The 24,617-nt window shown below is 49.5% G+C and overlaps 1 protein-coding gene across 1 annotated transcript in view; it reads right to left on the bottom strand.

Moving 5' to 3' along the window:
* LOC133355652 (6-phosphofructo-2-kinase/fructose-2,6-bisphosphatase 3-like) overlaps positions 1–24,617 on the bottom strand; it is a 43,913-nt gene that overhangs the window by 14,298 nt on the left and 4,998 nt on the right. The window contains exons 2-8 of the mRNA XM_061573028.1: positions 22,333–22,458; positions 21,723–21,819; positions 19,506–19,572; positions 17,487–17,561; positions 16,914–16,970; positions 967–1,088; positions 469–676 (exon numbers count right to left, since the gene is read on the bottom strand). Of these exons, the coding sequence (XP_061429012.1) occupies positions 469–676; positions 967–1,088; positions 16,914–16,970; positions 17,487–17,561; positions 19,506–19,572; positions 21,723–21,819; positions 22,333–22,458 (752 nt within the window). The remainder of the gene's footprint in view (positions 1–468; positions 677–966; positions 1,089–16,913; positions 16,971–17,486; positions 17,562–19,505; positions 19,573–21,722; positions 21,820–22,332; positions 22,459–24,617) is intronic.

Consider the following 24,617-nt stretch of genomic DNA (forward strand, 5'->3'; position numbering starts at 1 on the left):
AATCGTCAACACGGTGTTGGCCGTGAGCAGGAATCGAACTCGGTCGCCAGGTTCTTAGCGTAGGGCGCCAACCGCTACACTGACGTTGTTTTTCTCCACCAATACCAATACCCTCCATTTGCCACCAAGTGACGGTGACGTCACCACAGCGCCTGTGCCAGGGCAGGTTCCCTTTGAGGTCACGTGAAGTGTCCAAGGCTCGCTGACAGGAGGTCACGGGGACAGACCCAGGTGTCACGGGTTGACCGACTTGAGACGACTGCCAAATGCACCAGCTGTGCCCCCTACTGTGCAAACTTGCTGCGTTTTAGCCGCCCGGCGCTCCGCTAGTTGTTGCGAGCGTCGCTCCTCTGCCCTCCGTTTTTGCTGGAGGGCCACTGTCTTCCGGCTTCTCCACACGGACATGCGCACGGAGAGAGGCAGGGCAGCCGCCGTGAACCGCACGCGTGCACATGCACGCCACCGTACCTGGCGGCCGTGCGCCGTGAGGCCCTGGTCCCCGCCAATGCGGCCCTGCACGTTGCTGTCGCTCTCGCCGTGGCGGCACAGCAGGATGGAGCGCGGCTGCACGTGGATGTTCATGAGGTAGTAGGCGATGCGGCTCTGCACGTGGTCGCGCACGCGGTTCACCAGGAAGCGCTGCCCCACGTTGATGATCTTGATGTAGGACAGCTCGCTGGGGTGGCCGCGTGGGCAGGGGGGTGGGACAGGACAACGAGACAGTTCAGTCCGCGCCGGGTACGGGTAGCCGGGTATCGGGTAGAGCACGGGTATCGGGTACCTGGTAGCAACCTCTGCCAGGTACTGGCTCAACCCGCTAAGTGCCCCCTATAGGTAGGTAGTGGGTACTGGCCGGAGATGGTGTATGTTCGCCTAATAACACCATCACACATGTATGTTGAACTTCTTTCGCACCGTTCGTAGCCTTCGCAGGTCGACTCCGTGCAGTTATCGCCCCCTCCTCACCTGTCCACCTCGTCGTCGATGGGCTGGTAGGCGGTCTTGTAGCACTCGATGCGCTTGATGAAATCGTCCCGCGCTGTCTCCAGGTCGAAGTCCTTGTAGTCCGGGCTGCTCAGCTTCACTTCCTGTCGCCCCATAGCACACACACACACACACGCAGGCACGAAAGCACGCCCCGTGCACCGTGCGTTGCGGAGTTTAGCTTTGCTGATGTCGTCTTTGCAATCTTTTAGGCTCAATTCACATTGAAGTGACACTTTGGTCCACGTACAGTACAGGAGTACCCCCAGATGTATGTTAATTCTATTTACGACGATTCGTTTTTTAGGTTCGTCACATATGAAAATAGGTTTTCCCCTTTTTTCTGGCAACAAAACAGTTGTGTTAAGATGTTAAAACACCAAACTGAAACCTTTTACAAGGAATTATGTTTGCATTAACCACAATGCTTGTGGTTAGAATGCAAACCAAAAACGTACTCTGATAATACAGTGCATTGTCTTTGAAACTGATTGGTCCACACCAGAGACAGCTTTCTTTTGAGCCTCATCTCAAAACGGTGTAAGACCAGTGGATGCCAAAAGGCATACAGCACAAAGACAAACATATTGTGGTACTGGCAAAGGAGGTCCCATGATGGAGATGTTCGTCACAAATGTTAAAATTTTCTTCGGTATACTTCTTGTCCGTTTCGTTATTAATTATTTCTTTCATTTATTTTATTATAAATGATATTCTTTCGATGGAAAATTACCCGTAGTAAATGCACATTAAGCCGTTTGCCCGTGCACGCATTTTCACACATTTCGTACAATTCCAATTGTTCTGGTCTCGTTCCCCGCACCAGCGCCGAGCTAGGCCCCGGCACGGTGCCGGGGTCCCCACTAGTGACGCGATGGGCCCACGGTCGCCAGAGGTCGCAAACGGGTTTTGATTCCTTACCCGTACCCGGCCGCACCAGGGTCACAAACGGGTACCCGTACCCGGCCGTACCCGTACGGGTATCGGGTACCTGATTGCGACCTCTGGGATGAAGCCATGTTGCAGGCGCGGGTGGGTTGATTCTAGGAACTTGAATTGTGAGAAGAGACAAGACGTTGGGAAATGAGCGAAAAACGGTTACTCACCAGTGACTCACGGCCTACCCGTACCCGTACCCGGCCGCACCAGGGCGACTGTCAGAGGTCGCAAACGGCCGGGTACGGGTAGCCGGGTATCGGGTAGGGTACGGTGTTGTATACTAACCCTTCTTCCATAATTGAGATTAATAATATTTGATGATTTTTATATATTATCTTTTTACTTGTTTTTTTAATGAGTGAAACACACCAAGCGCAGCAAACTGCAAAACACCAGGTGTTGTTAAGTAATGAACCGGAGGAGGGCTAGGATGGCAGAATTTACAACGTTGCTTCAAGGGAAGATAAGGCCTGATGAACGGGCACATGTCACCCGTGCAGGCGGCAGAGACAGTGGGAGTGTCAGCCAGACATAGTTAAGGCAAAAGCCCAATCATCCTGCATGGTTTTAAAGTAACGTCAAAATTCGAAATTCAACAACAGAGTAGGCTAAATTATCGATCCTCGCGCTCGCTCAAACTGGAGACCAGGCTGCGAGCTACATCAATGAACCATTGCCCATTTGCTAATCCAATACTGAATGTTAATATTACTGAAGTCAAAACGAATTCTATGACCTCAGCACATGGGCAAATAATAGGGCAGTGTCGACTCAAAGGCAATGGAAGAAAACAGAGGCGCCTTTGTCTAAATCACAACCACAGAAAGCCAGGAATCATCACTGATTGTGTGTTCAGGAATTCCGAGCTAGTTAGAACACGTGCACAGGGGGGGAGCTGATGTAAACAACCCTGCGCGTCTGGATGTGAGGGGGCCTTTGACCTGAAAGTAAGAATAACACTCCCAGAGCAGAAGGTTGGATGACCACAGTGAGACGAGAATAAGAGTGGTGTATATCTCTCAAGGAGGCAGACCCAGCTGAACAACAAGGCTGCGGGGTCACCAGAAGTTCGCATTCGCCTAGTTAAGACAAAAAGCTCAATTATTCTGTATTGCTATTAAAGTAACGTTAAAGTCGGAATTTAACAACAGGGTAGGCTAAAGTTATCGATATTCACACCCACTCCAATTAAACCAGGCCACAAGTTACGCCTACTGAACCATCACCATTATTAAGTCAATATGAAATGTTATTTCCATACTTCAATACTTTCTATACAATTCGACCCGAAGCATATGACAATCAGAACCTTCCTAAGTCAAAATTGAATCGCACCCAGACAGGAGCGAATAGTCAATATAAGGTTGAAGAGGGAAGGAAATCAAGAGCACGGCGAACTGCAAACGTAAGCAAAAAGCCGGGAACAACACCAGCCCAGCAACAGCGAGTGGGGCTTCGACAGGCCATAAAGTAGAATAATAACTCCCGGGGTCAGGGGACACAAGAAGAAGCAGGCAGACAAAAACCAGAACTGACTCCAAGGTTCAACCGCCCTCACCTACTCAGGGGTGACGGAAATTAATGAGGCCTTGAATTAACGGCAGGCAACAACAACGGCGAGCAGAGATAGGGTGGGGCAAAGACTGCGGGCTATGGAATGCAACTTCGTGTCAGTAAAGCCCTGACAAACAAGTTAAGTTAAAGACATCACAATACATAATATCGCACATAACATCAATGTTAACGCTATTCACCGTAAACTATATTCCGCTTATATAACCATCCAGGCACCAAGGAATACGAATTCCTAGGATCAAGAAACTTACCCCTTAACCTAAGATATCGGGAATAAATTAATAGTAATAAGTATATGCATGAAAAGACAAAAGTAAAACTTATGGAAAAGCCAGGATAACGGGATGAATCACCACCAGGTCGAATATAAATACATAATAAAAAAAAAACAATGTTAAACCCAGGGTCGGAGAGAAAGGGAGATCCCGGCCGTCTTTGTATCCCCGCAGCGCGGGATAGGAGTGTGTGTACGCTCGGGGAAACACCTACACTTGGGTCGGGAACCACGATGGGAAACGACAGACCTTAGGTTACATACAGAATCATAACTGTGAAATAGTAAGGGACAAATGTTAACTTAAAACTTTTAACCATTTCTTTGTGCGCCGGGTCGGAGAGAGTGTTGCCCCCCCTCCAGGTTGTGCAACACGAACAAAGACGCCTATGAGACGATTTGTAACGTCTGTGTTTTGGGTTCATGAAGAAGGCCAGACAAGAGATAAATTGCACCCAGACAGAGAGACGACTTCGAGACAATTTGTAACATCTGGTTGTTTGCTCGTGGGTTTTATGGAGGGAGTTGACAACGGAATATACCGTCAGTGATGCACACAAGGACATACGGACACACACATGGACACACCTGCCTACGGACAGATCCTGACACAGCAAAAATCGGAAGCCCCGCCTTGTGGGCGGGATCCAGGGGGATTTTTCAGCATAAAGGAACGGATCCTGAACATTGGAAACCAGTGCGACGGGAGGGTCCACTCAGAAGCTCGACCGGGAGGGTCGACTCAGCAGGAGTGCGACGGGAGGGTCCACTCAGAAGCTCGACCGGGAGGGTCGACTCAGCAGGAGTGCGACGGGAGGGTCCACTCAGAAGCTCGACCGGGAGGGTCGACTCAGGAACGAGTGCGACCAGAGCGGGTCCACTCAGGAGTGCGACCAGAGAGTCGACTCAGGAGCGAGGGCGACCAGCGGGTCGACCCAGGAGCGAGCTCGACCGGGAGGGTCGACTCAGGAGCGAGCTGCGACCAGCGGGTCGGCTCGACTCATCTTCAGCTCGTCAATCTCTGCTGCCGCCGGAGATCTCCGCTGCCGCCGGTGGTGAGCGTCGCGACTTGGCGACGATCCAGCGCTGCACGCTACGAGCGAGTTGTGGGCGCCACCTACCGACCGGGTTCCGAACTGCGACAGCGTATCAACAGCCATCCGAGCAATTCACCACGGTGACAGGGGAGCGCCTGATACGTATGACGCGCACCGCCCCCTCACCACACGACCACCAGGCGTCTGTTTGACATAAAGAATCGACTCCGAACACTGACTATTCAAGACAACTCTTACCACTCAAAACACTCGAACCCATAAGTCATCCGTGGCTGGGAAGGCATCACAACGAGACCGAGTGGTGGCCATCCGTCGTATAAGAGTATTCTTAATTTTTATCTTTAATATTTAGTGGGCTGTACTCTTAATCGCATAAATTCCCAACAGATCCATCAATACGAACTGATTCTTGGCACCTCCTTCCGCCGAGCCACGCTCACGTGGGGAGTGGTGGCCCACCGGATCCTTATCAGGTGATCTGGTCCCCAATTAGTAAACTTGGTATAAGATAACGATCTTCGGAAAAGGAGCACCGTCGCAGGCCCTTACTCCGAGCCGTTCTGCTGTCAGATAACCTGCCGATGTATCTGTTGAGATTGGTGCCTTTAAGAATAGTAACTGTTTTGATTGTGTTTTTTTTTTTTCGCCGTATAATCTTTCAAGTATCCTTCAGTCATAATCGCCGCACGTACTCGCATCCTCTACAGAATATTCAACTGTCCCGTGACCCAAGGTGTTAACAACGTGATAAGGGTTGCGTATGATCAATAAGGAGTGCGGTACTGCGTGAACAATATTGAGTATAATCATTCATTAACGTTAAGGTTTTCTTAGCATAGTATTTGCATGTTTTAACGACTCTCTCTCTCACTAACAACCATCGCGTTATGCGGGATCCATGTGCAGTTGTCAAAGTGAAATCAGACAATCGTTGATGATACTGTATTGATGCCGTATTGACGTTCCGGGATTGAGAGTTCGCATACTATATCATAGTTAAGGTTGAATTAGTAATAAATTGATCAATACAGAAGTGGTTGTGTGATTCTTTCCTGAAATCTATGCATAAGATCTGCTTCTGCGTTGAGATTTGAACTTGGTGACCTTAATAAACACACTAATACATACTCAGTAAATGTTAAAGCGATAACGGGGTGAACCGGGGTCTGGTTATCATAACGACTTGCGTTATCATAATTACACCCACTCGCATAATTAATACGATTACCTCTCGAATTGGCATAATTAAAATGTGCGTAATTACATAATTAACATATTTCCGGATAATTACACATTTGGCCAAATTTCATTAATTATTATTATTTCCACTGAATATTCATAACCCACACATACAACATAATAATTTCACCCACGCACGCATACAACATAACAAATTTTCATAACCAACATATACAACATAATGGGGGCTCGTCTTCCGGGATCTCTCGCAGACAGTTATGCATGAATTCAGGAACGAATCACTGATGTGTTAATCAAAGTGTTGTGAACTAACGTTGCCTTGTGATTGTAAACGGGGGTATACAAACAAAACGCGCTCTGAAGGGGTACCAGAGTAGCAGAGTATAAAAAAGACAGCTGGGCTGAGATTATTTGCTCGAGTTAAACTGACGCATCCTGTGATACAATTGTTTATATGTGCTCTGAAAGGGAATTCTAGAGTAACTCACGACGCACATGAGATGTTAGAATTAAGATACACTCTTAAGTCTATTAACCACACTACATAATAGAGATGGCACAGGATCCACAACATTCTGAGTTTGACACACCAACGCATAACACTGATACAGAGTGGACCTCTGAGGAGGAGATGGAATCTATGGAAAAACAATATCGGGAATTTGTATTAAAACGTACTGGACGGACTGCTAGCCAGCAGACGGAGCAGAGAGATATATGGGAGGGGAGCCATACAGAAGATGTTAAGGCCCATAGAAGGAAACTACTTAAGGACGTGATGAAATGTGGCAAAGCCAAACGTGACGTAAAAATTGCAGAAATAGCGAGGGTAGACTCGTATCTCCTCGCACAGACAGACAGAGAAAGATTATGGAATGAGGAAAAATTTGAAAGGGAGAGACAAGAGAAACTGTCCTTAATGGTGCAGGTAGAGCGTCTGCACGCCCTCGTGAGAGAGAAAGAATCCGCACTAAATGCACCAGTGAAACACCCAGACGTTGATACACAGAACACATACGGGAGTAACAATTTACCACACTCCGAGCCACGGGGACGTAGCCCAGGGCCAGATCCCACAATGAGTGTGGCTACTATGCAAAGCAATTTTGATAAAGTAACACCCTCGCAAATCGAGGAGAGAGAAGAGGAAATAATAATACAAACGGGAAAACATGAGGCCGACCACCCCAACGTTAGAGAGAGACAAATAATTAACCCTAAGTCATCAGGATACACTGTAATGATAGAGCGGGAAAGGGCGGAGCTGGTGCAAGACGGGAAACATGACATAAACAGAACACCAGGCAGACGCACGCTACGCAAGTATGACCGACATGATGCAGATGACAGAGACAGCTCACCAGAGAAACGCACCTCGCACAAACACGACCAACACGACACACGTAACAAGAGCTCACCAGAGAGACGCACATCACACAAGCAGGAGCCATGGGATAAGCAGAAATCACCGAGCCAAGTTGACCCACGTAACAGGTGCAAAAGGCACTACAAAAGTTATGTTAAGCAGAGCCATCGTGATGGTGACGGCTCATCTGACACTGACTTCTCTGACAATGACCAACACGACACGGATAACAGGAGCTCACCAGAGAGACGCACATCACACAAGCATGAGCCATGGGATAAGCAGAAATCACCGAGCCAAGTTGACCCACGTAACAGGTGCAAAAGGCACTACAAAAGTTATGTTAAGCAGAGCCACCGTGATGGTGACGGCTCATCTAACACTGACTCCTCTGACAATGACCAACACGACATGGGTACCAGAGAGAGCTCACCAGAGGGACGCATGACATGTAAAAATCACCCACGCAAAACCACCCGCACAAAAAATCCCAGAGACAGGAATCCCGATAACCATGAAGCACGAGACAAACATAAATTCAACACCTCACCTAGCAGGCACCACACACGTAGTAGGCAGCATGAAGGTCGAGGACAAAAACACTCACCACATAGACACCGCTCAAGGAGATCACGCACACCAACCCACAAGCACGAATCACAAGACCCACATAAGGAAAACAAGAGACACAAGCAACGGGACAGATACGAATCCTCGGACAGAGGGAGATCACGACACAGACACGGGACACATGACAACAGTGATAGTGGAGACAAGGGTAGCTCAAGGGAGCACTCCTCAGGAACCGACACCACTGATGACGAACAACACACTTTTAACAGTAAGACACTAAAACTAATGGACAAAGCACTCGTGAGAATTCCCTATTTCGATCCACATAACAAAAACAGGGATATCCACACTCACATAACTACAGTAGAACAGGAGGCTAAGATCCGGGGTCTGGGTAAATCAGCAGAAAAGGCATGTTTATTATCAAGGAGCCTACATGAACCCGCCAGACCATGGGTAGCCTCCCTGCCAAATAGGGTGAAGAGTGACTTTAAACAATTGAGCCGAGCAGTAGTTAAGAGATTTGGGGAATACTCCACACTATCCGAGGGATTGAACGCGGCAAAGTTGATGACCCAGCGTGTAGACGAAGACCCACGAGATTATCTCCTGCGCCTTAAGAAAGCATATTACGCAGGGGACGTGGACAATGCCCAGGGAGATAAGACAGTCTTAAAAGTGATGTTCTTCCAATCATTGAGACCTGAAATAGTGAGAATAGTAGGAATGATGTTGGACCCCGAGACTGCCTCCCTACGCCAGATTGAAAGCAAGGCCCACACGGCCTGGGTGAACGGACGGAAAACCACTGGCATAGCCAAAACCCACATCGTCACCAGAGATAAAGAATGCCTCGATCTGGAGGGAAGCGAATCTCCAAGGAATAATATTAGCGCCACACGGGGTGAACATGAATTCCCCCAGGAGAGGGCGCCTAACCCAATAGAATCAACACCCGTCCACAACACGCTGAATAACGTTCCACGTGAGAGGAGGAACGAGGCCAGAGGAACATGGCACCCACAGCCGCCACCACCATGGAATGCAGAAGAGGGCGGAGGCTGGAATTATGGAGGAGGAGGAGAGAGTGACGGGCCATACCTACACCGCGGAGGCCGACACCCACCAAACCAGTTACCATATCGTCCCCCACTGCCGCCTCCACTAGCAATGGAGCATAGACCACCGTTAGCTAACAGGAATCGATATGCTCACCACATTAGGATGGAAAAAGAGCTCCTAGGGAGTATGAAGACTCCCATGCAAGTAGCGAAGGGAAGAATACCAACTATACCCACACAAGAGGAGGACACACCCAGAGCAAAGGTAGCCCAAGTGAACGTAGGGAAGACAAGAAGCCTCGAAGCAATCACCGAAGTGGTACCAGAGGGAAAAGGGTACCATCTGGGGGAATTGATTCCCGTAGGACCAGTCGGACGAGTCCACGTGGAAGTAATACTGCAAGACACCCTGACCAGCCAGGGCCTTTGTGATACTGGAGCAGAAATATCCATGATATCCAGAGAATTATTTGACGAACTCCAGACTGCCCTCCAGAGGAAGAATGAAACACTACAAATGATGCCAAGTAAACTTACCTACTCAGGATGTGAAGGGACCCACATGCGACCATTGGGCAAAGTTATGACGAAGTTGACGTTCAACAAAATCAACATGAACCATCCACTATATGTCGTACAATACCCAGGTAAAGAACTGATTTTTGGGATCGAACTACTGAATCGCCTGAAACCCATTGTGAACCTTGAATCCCGACAAATTTGGGCACAGTCAATGCCGGAGAAACAAAGGGACTCAGAAGATGAAGACGTTATGAGAGACTCCACGGGAATCCAAGTGATAACACAAGAGCTCGACGACCTATCAACGACAATCAGGAACGAAGACAAGCTCCCCGCAGGAATTCGAATCACTCAGCTAATGACTAACAGACTGAGAGAAGTCCGAAAGGAAGCCGACTTAGAGTCAGTATCACCGAAAGACCGTCCCCTCATGGAGTATATACCGCCCCCTGGAGGCCAAACCGACGAACTGCAAACTGATGAAGGAGAACCCAAGGGCAAGAGCGTATTACCCTCGGATGAAGCCAAGGCAACTCAACCGATAGTAACGCAAAAGGAACTTTCAATTGAGCCGCCCGAAACCACGAAGGCCCTAGATCCAAACCAAGAGGGAAGAGTCCTTACAATAGAAGAACAAATAGAACAACAAATTGAAGCAGCAGACGCCCTCGAGAGGGAGGAGAAGTCAAAGCTCGCGACACCAGCGAAACTCACAGACGTTGAGCCACAAAATAAATATGGAAGTAACATCAAATCACTCTCTTGGGTACGTGGACAGAGTCCAGGGATTGATCGCACAAAAGTTAAAGTAAAATCGCCAGGACATGGTACACTAAGGGCAGAGGCAAAAACTGAAGGGAAATGGCAACACGAGCGACACGGCACTGGGCGCGCACACAGAAAATGCACACCACTTAAACACAGGAGACACAGCACAGACCAAAGTGACAGATTGCCTGATGATAACTTGTTTGATGATGACGCTGTCAGCAATCAACTTTCGGAATACCTGTTCACCAGTAAAACCCTTAAGTTGATGGACAAGGCTCTAGTCAGAATTCCCGATTTTGACCCCCACAATAAGACTATGGATATCCACACACATATCGCGACAGTGGAAGAGGAGGCAATGATTAGAGGGCTGAGGAGACGGGATGAAAAAGCGAGTTTGTTGAAACGGACCTTACATAAAGAATCTATTCCATGGGTAAAGTCACTACCACACAAGGTTAGAAATGATTTTAAACAATTGAGCCTGGCAGTGATTCGGAAGTTTGGAGAATATTCGACACTCACTGAGGGGTTTTATGCTGTAAAATCGATGACCCAGGGCATGGACCAAGATCCACGTGACTACCTCGTCCAATTTAAAAGAGCGTATTACGCAGGCGATGTGAATCAATACCACGAAGGGGATAAAATGTTCAAAATAATGTTTTTTGAATCCTTGAGCCCAGAGATTACAGAAAGGGTGAGAATGGTTTTGAATCCAGAAACCGCATCCTTACGCCGCATAGAGAGCAAGGCGTACATGGCATGGTTATACAGAGCTAAGAATCATAATTCGGATCCAGAACACAGGGAGAGGGATGAGGAACCCAGCCTCTCAGAGAGGAATAAAAATCACCGAGCAGTCCCACCATGCAGAGAGCAGCAGAAACGCACGCACACATGGCAAAATAACCCAGAGAGAGGTTGGCACGAGAATGAGAGCGGCACAAAGCCGAACATTCAGGAGAATCGCAGGAGGGGGAGGTTCAGAATAGAACCATACCAACACCCCATGCCCCGACATGCGCAAGGTCAAGATTACCCACAGGGATGGCGAAGTAACAATCCAGGAAAAATTTGGCACCCAAATGGGAAAAACACTGGGCCAAGGGTGCAGGAGAATCGTAGGAGGGGGAGGTTCAGAACAGAACCATATCAACACCCCATCCCACGACACACGCAAGGTTCAAATTACGCACAGAGATGGGAAGATAACCACCTAGCGGGAAGGTGTTACACATACCGCGGAGGTATGGATGCGAACATTCACGAGAATCGCAGGATGGGAGGTCAAACACAATCGATACAATTCCGACCAATTCCTCCACCGGCTATACCAGGAGGGAATAGAGGAATAACACAGAATACGGTCCAAATACGTGATGAACCATCCACAGTGATTGAGAGCGGGCAGCCCATACGCGCCACACCCGCCGAGGTGTTAAACCCGGCGCTCAATGTGAAATACAGGCAGGCTGCAAGTGACAGGGCGGGCAAAAACGTGGACAGTGCTCCCGTAAATGACGCGCGGATCGAATACAAGGACAGGGTTGCATTGAAGCGTGATCGGACAGTACAAAAACAGACAGCAGGGACACGCCCTGAGGAGCGCAGGCATGAGCCTTTGAATGGAAAATATCCAAGGGAAACCAAAAATTATGTGGATCGGAGTGCTAAAATGGAGACGAATGTCCATGACGTATCGGGAATGGTGTTGAAATCCAACACACTAGTAAAAACAAAGAGGGCAACATTACGAGGGACAGAATTAAATCGACACACGGACTCGGCAAATGTGCATGTAATCGCAGAGAGAGCGAATGCCTCGAACCAAGGGTCAAAGTGGGTCGGGTGCGCGAATTCTGGTTATGTGCAGCACAATTTTTCACCACACACTCCCACGACACAGAGAGTGAGAGAAGAAACTACAAAAACGAACCCCGAAAACCGTGATCGAATTATCGAAGTGATAAGTGGTGAACGAGGCAACATGAGGAAAGTAACGCATAAATGCGTTCGAAACCGCTACCTAGCGTTTCCCAGGATTTAACAAAAACAAAAATGAATATTCGTCGGAGTCATGATGTATCAGAACCGATGTAACGCAATATCGATGTTTAACGCTTGTTTAATTTTCTTTGCTCAATTCAAAATAACCATGTTAAGTTGTGACACGTACGCGCGCGTTGTAAGGAATAGCAGCAAAACTTGAGGACAATCGATGGTTCATGATGGAAGAAGGGTATACATTTTTTTTAAAAATAACCCGTGGCCATTTGACCACTGGTCATTTTTAAAAGGGCGGAATGTTGTATACTAACCCTTCTTCCATAATTGAGATTAATAATATTTGATGATTTTTATATATTATCTTTTTACTTGTTTTTTTAATGAGTGAAACACACCAAGCGCAGCAAACTGCAAAACACCAGGTGTTGTTAAGTAATGAACCGGAGGAGGGCTAGGATGGCAGAATTTACAACGTTGCTTCAAGGGAAGATAAGGCCTGATGAACGGGCACATGTCACCCGTGCAGGCGGCAGAGACAGTGGGAGTGTCAGCCAGACATAGTTAAGGCAAAAGCCCAATCATCCTGCATGGTTTTAAAGTAACGTCAAAATTCGAAATTCAACAACAGAGTAGGCTAAATTATCGATCCTCGCGCTCGCTCAAACTGGAGACCAGGCTGCGAGCTACATCAATGAACCATTGCCCATTTGCTAATCCAATACTGAATGTTAATATTACTGAAGTCAAAACGAATTCTATGACCTCAGCACATGGGCAAATAATAGGGCAGTGTCGACTCAAAGGCAATGGAAGAAAACAGAGGCGCCTTTGTCTAAATCACAACCACAGAAAGCCAGGAATCATCACTGATTGTGTGTTCAGGAATTCCGAGCTAGTTAGAACACGTGCACAGGGGGGGAGCTGATGTAAACAACCCTGCGCGTCTGGATGTGAGGGGGCCTTTGACCTGAAAGTAAGAATAACACTCCCAGAGCAGAAGGTTGGATGACCACAGTGAGACGAGAATAAGAGTGGTGTATATCTCTCAAGGAGGCAGACCCAGCTGAACAACAAGGCTGCGGGGTCACCAGAAGTTCGCATTCGCCTAGTTAAGACAAAAAGCTCAATTATTCTGTATTGCTATTAAAGTAACGTTAAAGTCGGAATTTAACAACAGGGTAGGCTAAAGTTATCGATATTCACACCCACTCCAATTAAACCAGGCCACAAGTTACGCCTACTGAACCATCACCATTATTAAGTCAATATGAAATGTTATTTCCATACTTCAATACTTTCTATACAATTCGACCCGAAGCATATGACAATCAGAACCTTCCTAAGTCAAAATTGAATCGCACCCAGACAGGAGCGAATAGTCAATATAAGGTTGAAGAGGGAAGGAAATCAAGAGCACGGCGAACTGCAAACGTAAGCAAAAAGCCGGGAACAACACCAGCCCAGCAACAGCGAGTGGGGCTTCGACAGGCCATAAAGTAGAATAATAACTCCCGGGGTCAGGGGACACAAGAAGAAGCAGGCAGACAAAAACCAGAACTGACTCCAAGGTTCAACCGCCCTCACCTACTCAGGGGTGACGGAAATTAATGAGGCCTTGAATTAACGGCAGGCAACAACAACGGCGAGCAGAGATAGGGTGGGGCAAAGACTGCGGGCTATGGAATGCAACTTCGTGTCAGTAAAGCCCTGACAAACAAGTTAAGTTAAAGACATCACAATACATAATATCGCACATAACATCAATGTTAACGCTATTCACCGTAAACTATATTCCGCTTATATAACCATCCAGGCACCAAGGAATACGAATTCCTAGGATCAAGAAACTTACCCCTTAACCTAAGATATCGGGAATAAATTAATAGTAATAAGTATATGCATGAAAAGACAAAAGTAAAACTTATGGAAAAGCCAGGATAACGGGATGAATCACCACCAGGTCGAATATAAATACATAATAAAAAAAAAAACAATGTTAAACCCAGGGTCGGAGAGAAAGGGAGATCCCGGCCGTCTTTGTATCCCCGCAGCGCGGGATAGGAGTGTGTGTACGCTCGGGGAAACACCTACACTTGGGTCGGGAACCACGATGGGAAACGACAGACCTTAGGTTACATACAGAATCATAACTGTGAAATAGTAAGGGACAAATGTTAACTTAAAACTTTTAACCATTTCTTTGTGCGCCGGGTCGGAGAGAGTGTTGCCCCCCTCCAGGTTGTGCAACACGAACAAAGACGCCTATGAGACGATTTGTAACGTCTGTGTTTTGGGTTCATGAAGAAGGCCAGACAAGAGATAAATTGCACCCAGACAGAGAGACGACTTCGAGACAATTTGTAACATCTGGTTGTTTGCTCGTGGGTTTTATGGAGGGAGTTGACAACGGAATATACCGTCAGTGATGCACACAAGGACATACGGACACACACATGGACACACCTGCCTACGGACAGATCCTGACACAGCAAAAATCGGAAGCCCCGCCTTGTGGGCGGGATCCAGGGGGATTTTTCAGCATAAAGGAACGGATCCTGAACATTGGAAACCAGTGCGACGGGAGGGTCCACTCAGAAGCTCGACCGGGAGGGTCGACTCAGGAACGAGTGCGACGGGAGGGTCCACTCAGAAGCTCGACCGGGAGGGTCGACTCAGCAGGAGTGCGACGGGAGGGTCCACTCAGAAGCTCGACCGGGAGGGTCGACTCAGGAACGAGTGCGACCAGAGCGGGTCCACTCAGGAGTGCGACCAGAGAGTCGACTCAGGAGCGAGGGCGACCAGCGGGTCGACCCAGGAGCGAGCTCGACCGGGAGGGTCGACTCAGGAGCGAGCTGCGACCAGCGGGTCGGCTCGACTCATCTTCAGCTCGTCAATCTCTGCTGCCGCCGGAGATCTCCGCTGCCGCCGGTGGTGAGCGTCGCGACTTGGCGACGATCCAGCGCTGCACGCTACGAGCGAGTTGTGGGCGCCACCTACCGACCGGGTTCCGAACTGCGACAGCGTATCAACAGCCATCCGAGCAATTCACCACGGTGACAGGGGAGCGCCTGATACGTATGACGCGCACCGCCCCCTCACCACACGACCACCAGGCGTCTGTTTGACATAAAGAATCGACTCCGAACACTGACTATTCAAGACAACTCTTACCACTCAAACACTCGAACCCATAAGTCATCCGTGGCTGGGAAGGCATCACAACGAGACCGAGTGGTGGCCATCCGTCGTATAAGAGTATTCTTAATTTTTATCTTTAATATTTAGTGGGCTGTACTCTTAATCGCATAAATTCCCAACAGATCCATCAATACGAACTGATTCTTGGCACCTCCTTCCGCCGAGCCACGCTCACGTGGGGAGTGGTGGCCCACCGGATCCTTATCAGGTGATCTGGTCCCCAATTAGTAAACTTGGTATAAGATAACGATCTTCGGAAAAGGAGCACCGTCGCAGGCCCTTACTCCGAGCCGTTCTGCTGTCAGATAACCTGCCGATGTATCTGTTGAGATTGGTGCCTTTAAGAATAGTAACTGTTTTGATTGTGTTTTTTTTTTTTCGCCGTATAATCTTTCAAGTATCCTTCAGTCATAATCGCCGCACGTACTCGCATCCTCTACAGAATATTCAACTGTCCCGTGACCCAAGGTGTTAACAACGTGATAAGGGTTGCGTATGATCAATAAGGAGTGCGGTACTGCGTGAACAATATTGAGTATAATCATTCATTAACGTTAAGGTTTTCTTAGCATAGTATTTGCATGTTTTAACGACTCTCTCTCTCACTAACAACCATCGCGTTATGCGGGATCCATGTGCAGTTGTCAAGTGAAATCAGACAATCGTTGATGATACTGTATTGATGCCGTATTGACGTTCCGGGATTGAGAGTTCGCATACTATATCATAGTTAAGGTTGAATTAGTAATAAATTGATCAATACAGAAGTGGTTGTGTGATTCTTTCCTGAAATCTATGCATAAGATCTGCTTCTGCGTTGAGATTTGAACTTGGTGACCTTAATAAACACACTAATACATACTCAGTAAATGTTAAAGCGATAACGGGGTGAACCGGGGTCTGGTTATCATAACGACTTGCGTTATCATAATTACACCCACTCGCATAATTAATACGATTACCTCTCGAATTGGCATAATTAAAATGTGCGTAATTACATAATTAACATATTTCCGGATAATTACACATTTGGCCAAATTTCATTAATTATTATTATTTCCACTGAATATTCATAACCCACACATACAACATAATAATTTCACCCACGCACGCATACAACATAACAAATTTTCATAACCAACATATACAACAACGGGTATCGGGTACCCGGTTGTGACCTCTGACGGTCGCCCACGGTCGGCTGCATCTTCCGAATCCGAACCGAGTCAAATGTGGATACCACAGAGCGACTGCGATAGTTAAAAAATGAGAACTTAGAAAGGAGGCCAGGCCTTCGGCGGTGGGGGGGCGGGGGGAGCATTCGATGCCTCCCCGGGCAAAAGACGCGGAAGTGCGGTGGGAAAAAGGTGGAGGCGGCTCACCGCGATGTTGGAGGCGATCACGTCCGGGTCATCGCAGAGCGACTCCACGAAGAGCAGCTAGAACAGAGGGACAGGCGACGCGCGTCGGTGACATCGTCACGTGATCACAGGCGCAGGGCCCTGCAACCGCTTTGTTCACGGCCACCGCTGGCGGAAGAGCCACCCCTTCCGCCCCCACTAGAGGGTGTTTGGTCTACTCTTCCACGCTGGACGGACATACGCGAAGAAGCTTGTTGCAGAGGTTTGAGGTTCCAAACCAGCAGGCCGTCCTGGTTAATAAAATACTATGTCCTTTGGAATAATGCGCTATATGAATCTAGATAAGATGCGTTTCACAGTGGATGTTAAACATCCCGTGATGTCATTTGAAACAAAAAATGTTGACCAAATATGGGGATTTTTTTAAGTTACACTGCAAATTACTCAATTGAGACACGCACAGCAATCATCACCCAGTCTTGAGACTCAGCGAGGCTTCACTGGGTAAACAAGCGGGTACATAACCACTAACGACTCGACCCACAGCCAATGACTTCGCCCATCGCCAACGGACTCCCCCTGTGACCAACTCACCTTGTAGCCGCAGTCGTGACAGAAGTTGATGATCATGTCTCTACGCTCCCTCGTCGTGTTGGTGGCATCAAACACCTACACACACACACGCGTGCACACACAACAACAGCCGCCGTTCGCCACTAAGTGGTGGTGACATCGCCACGGCGGTTGTGACAGGCTAGGTGCACAGTGAGGTCATGTGACGTGCGGAAGGCTTGCGGCTGGCAGGACAGACCCAGGTGCCATGGGTTGACTCACTGAAACCATCCGACTCATCAGCCTTGCCCGCATCCCTCCACCGATGTTCATATTTGGTAGGGGAATTCGCCACCACTTTCATTCCTTGCCTCCATTGATGAGATGAGCCCACAGTAGCCTGGGGATTCACAGCTTCCCACACCATCCCAACACGCTCCCCATTCCCTCTTCATTAGTTAAAGTTGTTTGGCAGTTTCCTGCGCTAAGCGGAGGACTGTCCGACCCCTCAGTTACTGGAGCCAGAACCACCCCACCAGACCTCCTGTATCCCACGGAGTTCCAGGCAACACCGGTCCAGCTCCTGACAAAAGAATGGAAGCCTCTCCTCTGGGGGTGGGTTCAGTGTCCAGGCGCCTGTCCCCTCCCCGTGGGGCCTCCAGCACAAGCGAACGTTCATCTTATTTTTCTGTTGTTCTTTTTTGGTAGTTTCATTGAAGGTGGACGAGTTACCAGCACCCCATCACACCTATCCAGGGCCCTTGCTGGCCACTGCGGTGGCTGCCAACACGCCATGAGCGTAAACAGCTGTTTAGGATCAGCCTTCCCCCCCCCCAATGGCATTGCTCACAGCACACAACCACCGCCACACACGCACACAAAGATAAAGATAAAGATCCCCCGTATAGCCTGAACAGACTGTAGGGGCAAGTACTGTTAGTGAGCACCTATGAAGGCCAGAACGGCGCACGAGGGGGTGGGTGGCCAGCACCACGCCCGACCGCCTTTGTCTCCCCAGTGGCGATGTTTACATACCGCACCAGGTACTCGTTTCAGACCGAGTCGACCTAGGGGAGGCCCAGGACCGGTTCAGATAATCGTCACTGGTGTTGGCCGTGAGCGGGAATCGAACCCGGGCTGCCAGGTTCATAGCGCAGCGCGCTAACCGCTACACTACCGCTCCCCACGCACATACAAACACATACACACGCACACGCTGTGACGGTGTTGTGACGGTGTTGTCATGGTTTCACGATGGATTCATGATGGAGTTGTGACGGTGTTGTGAACGTGTTTAGACGATGTTTGAATGGTTTTATAATGGTATTGTGAGGATGCTGTGACGGTATTGTCATGTGTTTCATGATTGAGTTGTGATGGCGTTGTGATGGGTGTTGTGATGGATTCACGATTGAGTTGTGATGATGTCGTGAAGGTGTTGTGATGATATATTAATGGTTTCATGACAGTTTTGAGACGGTGTTTTGATGGTGTTGTGATGGCATTGTGATGGCATTGTGATGGATTAATGCTAAGAGTTGTGACGGTGTTATGAAGGTGTTGTGGCGATGTTTTAATGGTTTCATGACAGTGTTGACACGGCGGTGTGGTGATGTTGTGATTGTTTCAGGATGGAAGTTAGTTGTGATGGTGTCATGATAGTGTTATACTGGTAGGAACCTCCTGGTAACACCAGCCCACAGGGGATTATTGTGTCCATCCGTCGTGCAGGGAGGGGCTGGGTGGGGAGGGAGGGGCTGGGTGGGGAGGGGAAGGTGGGGAGGGTGGGGCTGGGTGGGAGGGGTGGTGCTGGGTGGGGGGGCTGGTCACCCCGTGGTGCCCTTATAAAACTCAACGTTTAACCTACTCACGCCGGCTTGTGCCCGCCCTCACAGTCGGCCATATTTGCGGAATACACCACGCCGCCGTTGACCCTGGCCATTGACCGAGCAACCCAACGTTCCTACCAGCTCCCTCCGCAGGAATGTGTTATTCTTTTCTTAACAATGTTGTGATGGTGTTGTGATGGTGTTGTAATGGTGTCTTGACGCCTCCTCTCACCGCCACGTGGCCCTGCTGCTCATCGATGTATCTCCTCGCGTCTCTCAGAGCGGCCTGGGCACACTGCCTGCAGCACAACAAACACACACAACCACCCACATCATCACCGTCAGCGGCAGCCATTATCTATGCACCGCTGGATTAAGGTTTCCCAACGCCATCAACATCCCCCAAACGTCTCTTGGACGTGTTTCCACCTTTGGCTGCCGCTCCTTTCGCAGGCTCAACCACCAGCAATCATCCCTTCTGGGGCGTCCAGCCCAAGCTTCACGCTCGCTGCTCTTCAGAGTCAAACGCGACGATGTCTCGGACCTGCATGCGATCTCTAATCCGCGTGCCCGTCTCTTCCCGTCTCGCAGCGTCGAATTTCGAGCATGCACTGCGCTTTTGCGCGTCCAAGTGAAATAAAGTTACAGCGACACCTCGACTTTTGTCCACTTGACTTTCGTCGCTTCGCTCTTTTCGGCCGTTTTCAACTATCACCACATTTCAAATTTGGTCCACGCGGCTTTCCTTTCGTCCGATTTCATCCCCAAACCTTCCCCGACGTTCGCACCACGCGCCGTCTTTTTTCGTTCAGTCTTTGCATAGAAGTCGTTCAGCGAGCATCTTAATTATAAAGCAGGAACGACATCCGTTTGTTCGTGTGAAGCAGCAAAAACTCTCGAACGCTGAGCTCTGGCGTCATGAAATTTGCACAGCTTATGCTGTCTGGAATTTCTCGCTACGTCATTCCCTTCCCACGTAATGTCGATTTTGGCAACTCGGGAAGGGAATGACGAAGAGAGCTGAAAATGACGTTAGAGCTCAGAGTTCGAGAGTATTCGCTGCTTCACACAAACAGACAGACGTATTTATGTTTATAATTAAGATGTGAAATTAATCAACGACAAGAATCCAAGTCCTGGGCGAAGCCGGGTAGTAAAGCTCGTCTCTTATATTTGTGTTTAGACATATTATTAATACTGTACTTATTTCCGCGATTATACTGGAAACAATTCACAGTTATTTTTGTGATAACAGTATATTACTACAGTGTTCATAGTTATTTTCGTGATTATAAAACAGGTGTACAGTATTCATACTGTGCTTATTTTCGTAATTACTGTAAATTATTTTTTTTCCTTATTTATTTAGTCTGGTTTATTTATTCTTATATTAATTTTTCTTTATTTCTGTTCATTTAGGTTTCGCACGCATGTGTTATATACTTACTGTAGTGACTTGCATGTACGTTTTTATATTTATTGTAGTTATTTGCATGTACGCTTTTCGCCGACGAAAATAAATTTGCAAGCTAAATAAAGGCTCTCATTTGACATTAGTAATTTTTTTGACATTCGTCCATGCTCTGGTCCCTAACCAGACGAAAGTGCACGGCATTCCTGTATCACGTTTCTTTCTAATGCTTTCCCACCAACGTTGACAGCATGAATGCCTCCGCTCCATCGGTCTGCAAAGGCGTGCGGAAGGGGGCGGTGTTGGGTGGCTCGATAACTCTTGTGGCGTTGATCCAACACGAAAAAAACTTTGGTGCGAAGCGGCGCGGCTATTCTGGACTCGCCAACGGGCAGCACCCTCGGTGTGCCCTCGGTGAGTCGAACACCGCACCGCCGGAGACGAGCGAGCGTTGAGAAACACTACGACATGGAGTTCGATAATTGATTTTTTACCCTTCTATCTGGCAACAAAACTGACACCTTTTTTTACAAGGAGTCATGTTTGCATTGACCACAATACCTGCAGTCATAATGCAAACAAAAAACATAACTCTGATAATGTATGCACTGTCCTTGAAGTTGATTGGTCCACACCCGAGACAGCTTTCCTTAGAGCCCAGTCTCACATGGTGTTGGACCAGATGACGCCAAAAGGCGCACAACTCAAAGACAATGCACCATCAGAGTATGAGAGCTCGGGGTAAGCATTTACACCATTGGATGTGGACCAATCAACTTCAAGGACAGTGCATATATTATCAGACTTATGGCTGCAGGTATTGTGGTCTATGCAAACATGACTCCTTGTAAAAAAAGAAAAGGTGTCAGTTTTGTTGCCAGATAGAAGGGTAAAAAACAATTATCATATTTTTTTACTGGCAAATGAGGTTCCAATGGTGACAATGAGTTCATTTATTTATTTTAGCCCCGAACTGGTTCTTAAATTCGAAACAAACATCGCGTGACTACGACGGCGATGGGCGAGCAAGGCCCTCACCTCCTGATCTGCATCGCCTCCTCGTTCTTCTGCTCGAAGAACTCGTGGGACTTGTAGCAGCGCACCGCCTCGCGCCGGTACTCGCCCACGTTAAACACTGCGGACACGAACACACACACACTCACTCGGGTGAGACACTCACACACACACACACACTCGGGTGAGACACTCACACACACAGCGCCATCTTCCCCCTCCCTCCCTCACTCCATCCCCCCCTCCCTCCCTCCCTCACTCCATCCCCCCCTCCCCCCCTCCCCCCCTCACTCCATACCCCCCTCCCCCCCTCACTCCATACCCCCCTCCCCCCCTCCCTCCATCCCCCCCTCCCTCCATCCCCCCCTCCCTCCATCCCCCCCTCCCTCCATCCCCCCCTCCCTCCATCCCCCCTCCCTCCATCCCCCCCCCACCATCCACCCCTCCCTCCCTCCCTCCATCCCTCCTCCCTCCCTCCCTCCCTCCATCCCTCCCTCCCTCCATCCCCACCCTCCATCCCTCCATCCCCCCCATCCCCCATCCCTCCCCCCATCCCCCCATCCCCCACCTCCATCCCTCCACTCCATCCCCCCCCCACCCCCAGGCAAGCATTGTAGCCAGCCGGCGGCCTCACCGCGCGTCGCCACGCCGACCCAGTTGAGGTAGCGCGTCAGCTTCTTGGCGATGTAGGTCTTCCCTCGCGCCGGGAGGCCGACCATGGCGATCAGCATCGGCGAGTTGGCGAGCAGCGGCAGACATGCTGGGCAGGGGCAAGGCAGAGGTCAACGTCGGGGTCACGGTCGGCATCATCAGTGCCGTTACCGTGAAGCATAAACCATGAACTATTTGCAGGCCCAAGTCAATCCACTACCGGTTGAAGGTCTCCCCCCCCTTCCCCGCCCTCCCCCCCCCCCGTATCATGTCGGTCAGGGTAGTTGTTTGACCATACTTCGCCACACTGGTCATTGCGTGTGGTGAAGGGAGGCGGGGAAAACCCAGGACCAGGTTCAGATAGCCCTCGCCCACCGATGTTAGCCGCGTTGCCAGGAATTGGATTCGGAGCCACGCGTGGTGAACCGGGTTACAGGCAGACAGCTGTCAACCCATTTAGTTTACTCCGTATTCTTGTACAGGGAAGTTTCGTTTTTAGGTCTATACGGCGAACAGCCTTTTAAATATGGGCAAAAAAATGTGTTTATTTGTTTGTGTTTCTCCCTTGTGATGGGACTTTGTAGGATGAACGTTGAGATGTATAAGGGGCACGGGGTCAAAAATAAAGTCTGAATTGGTCTGTAACAAGGCAGGCAGCACTGCTGAAGGGTCGGCAGGTATGGGCACACCTCGCGTAACACGACCCCGCAGAAACGCCGATTCGTGACGGCGCTCTTTGTACCCGAGAATATGTAAATTAAATAAAAATAAAAAATAAGCTTGTCTGTGTGCCTCAAGAGTCACGCTCATTAGTGCCCGCCAGATATTTGTGCGCGCTACAAATTGCATTGTTGTTACACGAGACCAAGAGGATGATGGGCGAGTGTGAATGGGATCGAAGCAGAGTAGGGGGAGGGTGGGACCCATCGTGATTCATAAACCAGGACCCTCAGCAGTGCTAGCTCAGTGTATCCCCACAGTCGTTACGAGCGCCGTGTGAGAGACGCAGAGAGAGAGAGACGCAGAGGGCTTCACGGGCCTCCGCTAAAAATCTGCCGCGGGTGACGCGCACACGCAGACGTTGGCGCGCCCGTGCGAACGCGCACGGGACCCAGGGCCGACGAGCACCAAGCCACGTCCACCTCTCGGGCAAACGGTTCCACTCGACGAGAGTTGGAGACTCTCTCTCTGTGTCCATTGAAGGGTTAATGCACTCAAAAGAGAAAAAACACAACAGCCGCTAAAGGGAAGCATACACCGTCTGCCTCCCGATAGCATCATCACGCCCACCAGTCATCTTGTCCCGCGGCTTGGAAAGACGCCCGGAGCGAGGGCTTGAATACTGAACCGGCATTATTCGAGGGTGCTGGCTGAGAGACACGGGGCCATTATGAACCCCTAACCTCACAGTTGTCCGTCTCAGCGAGGCCGGCTGCTCAAGAGAACGACGCCCAGACTCGGGGTCTCGAGCCTTGAAACGCGAATCTCAGCGGTGCCGGCTCCGTGTGGTTGACACGGCCATTGTGAACCTCAACGACAGCGAGAGACACCCACACCCAGGGGCCCCGAACGAGGAATCTCTCTGCGACGGTTCACCGCTGCGTGGCCGAAAAGCGCCGAATATCGCAAAAGGACGCGGCTGTGGCGTGGGTAATTGGCCGAGCTCTCCCCTTCACCCCCCCCCAGACTCCCACTCAAGCCCTCCCCTCGAGCCCCCCCATCCACCCACCCACCCAACCCACCCCCGCCCCCCCCAAACTGAGCGCGTGCGAGCACGTAGCCCACGTAGACGAAATTTTCTCATTTTAAAAGAATTCAACATCAGTGGCGGCGGCGCTAACCCCCCACCCCCCCGCCCCCCCCCCCATGCGGATTGCTCGTCTATTTATTTATTTATTTCCCCTTTAACACGATGCATATGGGCTTCAACGGCATTGCTTTGTTAAAGACGCATTGATAAATATAGAGCACCGCCACCATCATCAGCCACGATCAATTTACTGCTGGACGAATGCATCCCCAAGCCGTTATGTATTCACACACCACACACACACGCGGTGACCGGTGATGCGAGCTGATCTGCGTGCGTGCGTGTGTGTCTGAGCTGTGATGTCTGCGGTTGTTGCTATGCGTGACGGTGCCTGTGTTTGTACGCGCGCGCGCACACACACACAGTGGTGGAAATTTCAATGTGGAAGTGTCGGTAGGAGACATTCTGCCAAAGATCCCCCCCCCCGTATAGCCATTCACAGACTGTCGTGGCAAGTG

Source organism: Lethenteron reissneri, chromosome 51, assembly GCF_015708825.2.
Source record: "Lethenteron reissneri isolate LAM-NWPU_2019-01 chromosome 51, ASM1570882v1, whole genome shotgun sequence".
Taxonomy (NCBI): domain Eukaryota; kingdom Metazoa; phylum Chordata; class Hyperoartia; order Petromyzontiformes; family Petromyzontidae; genus Lethenteron; species Lethenteron reissneri.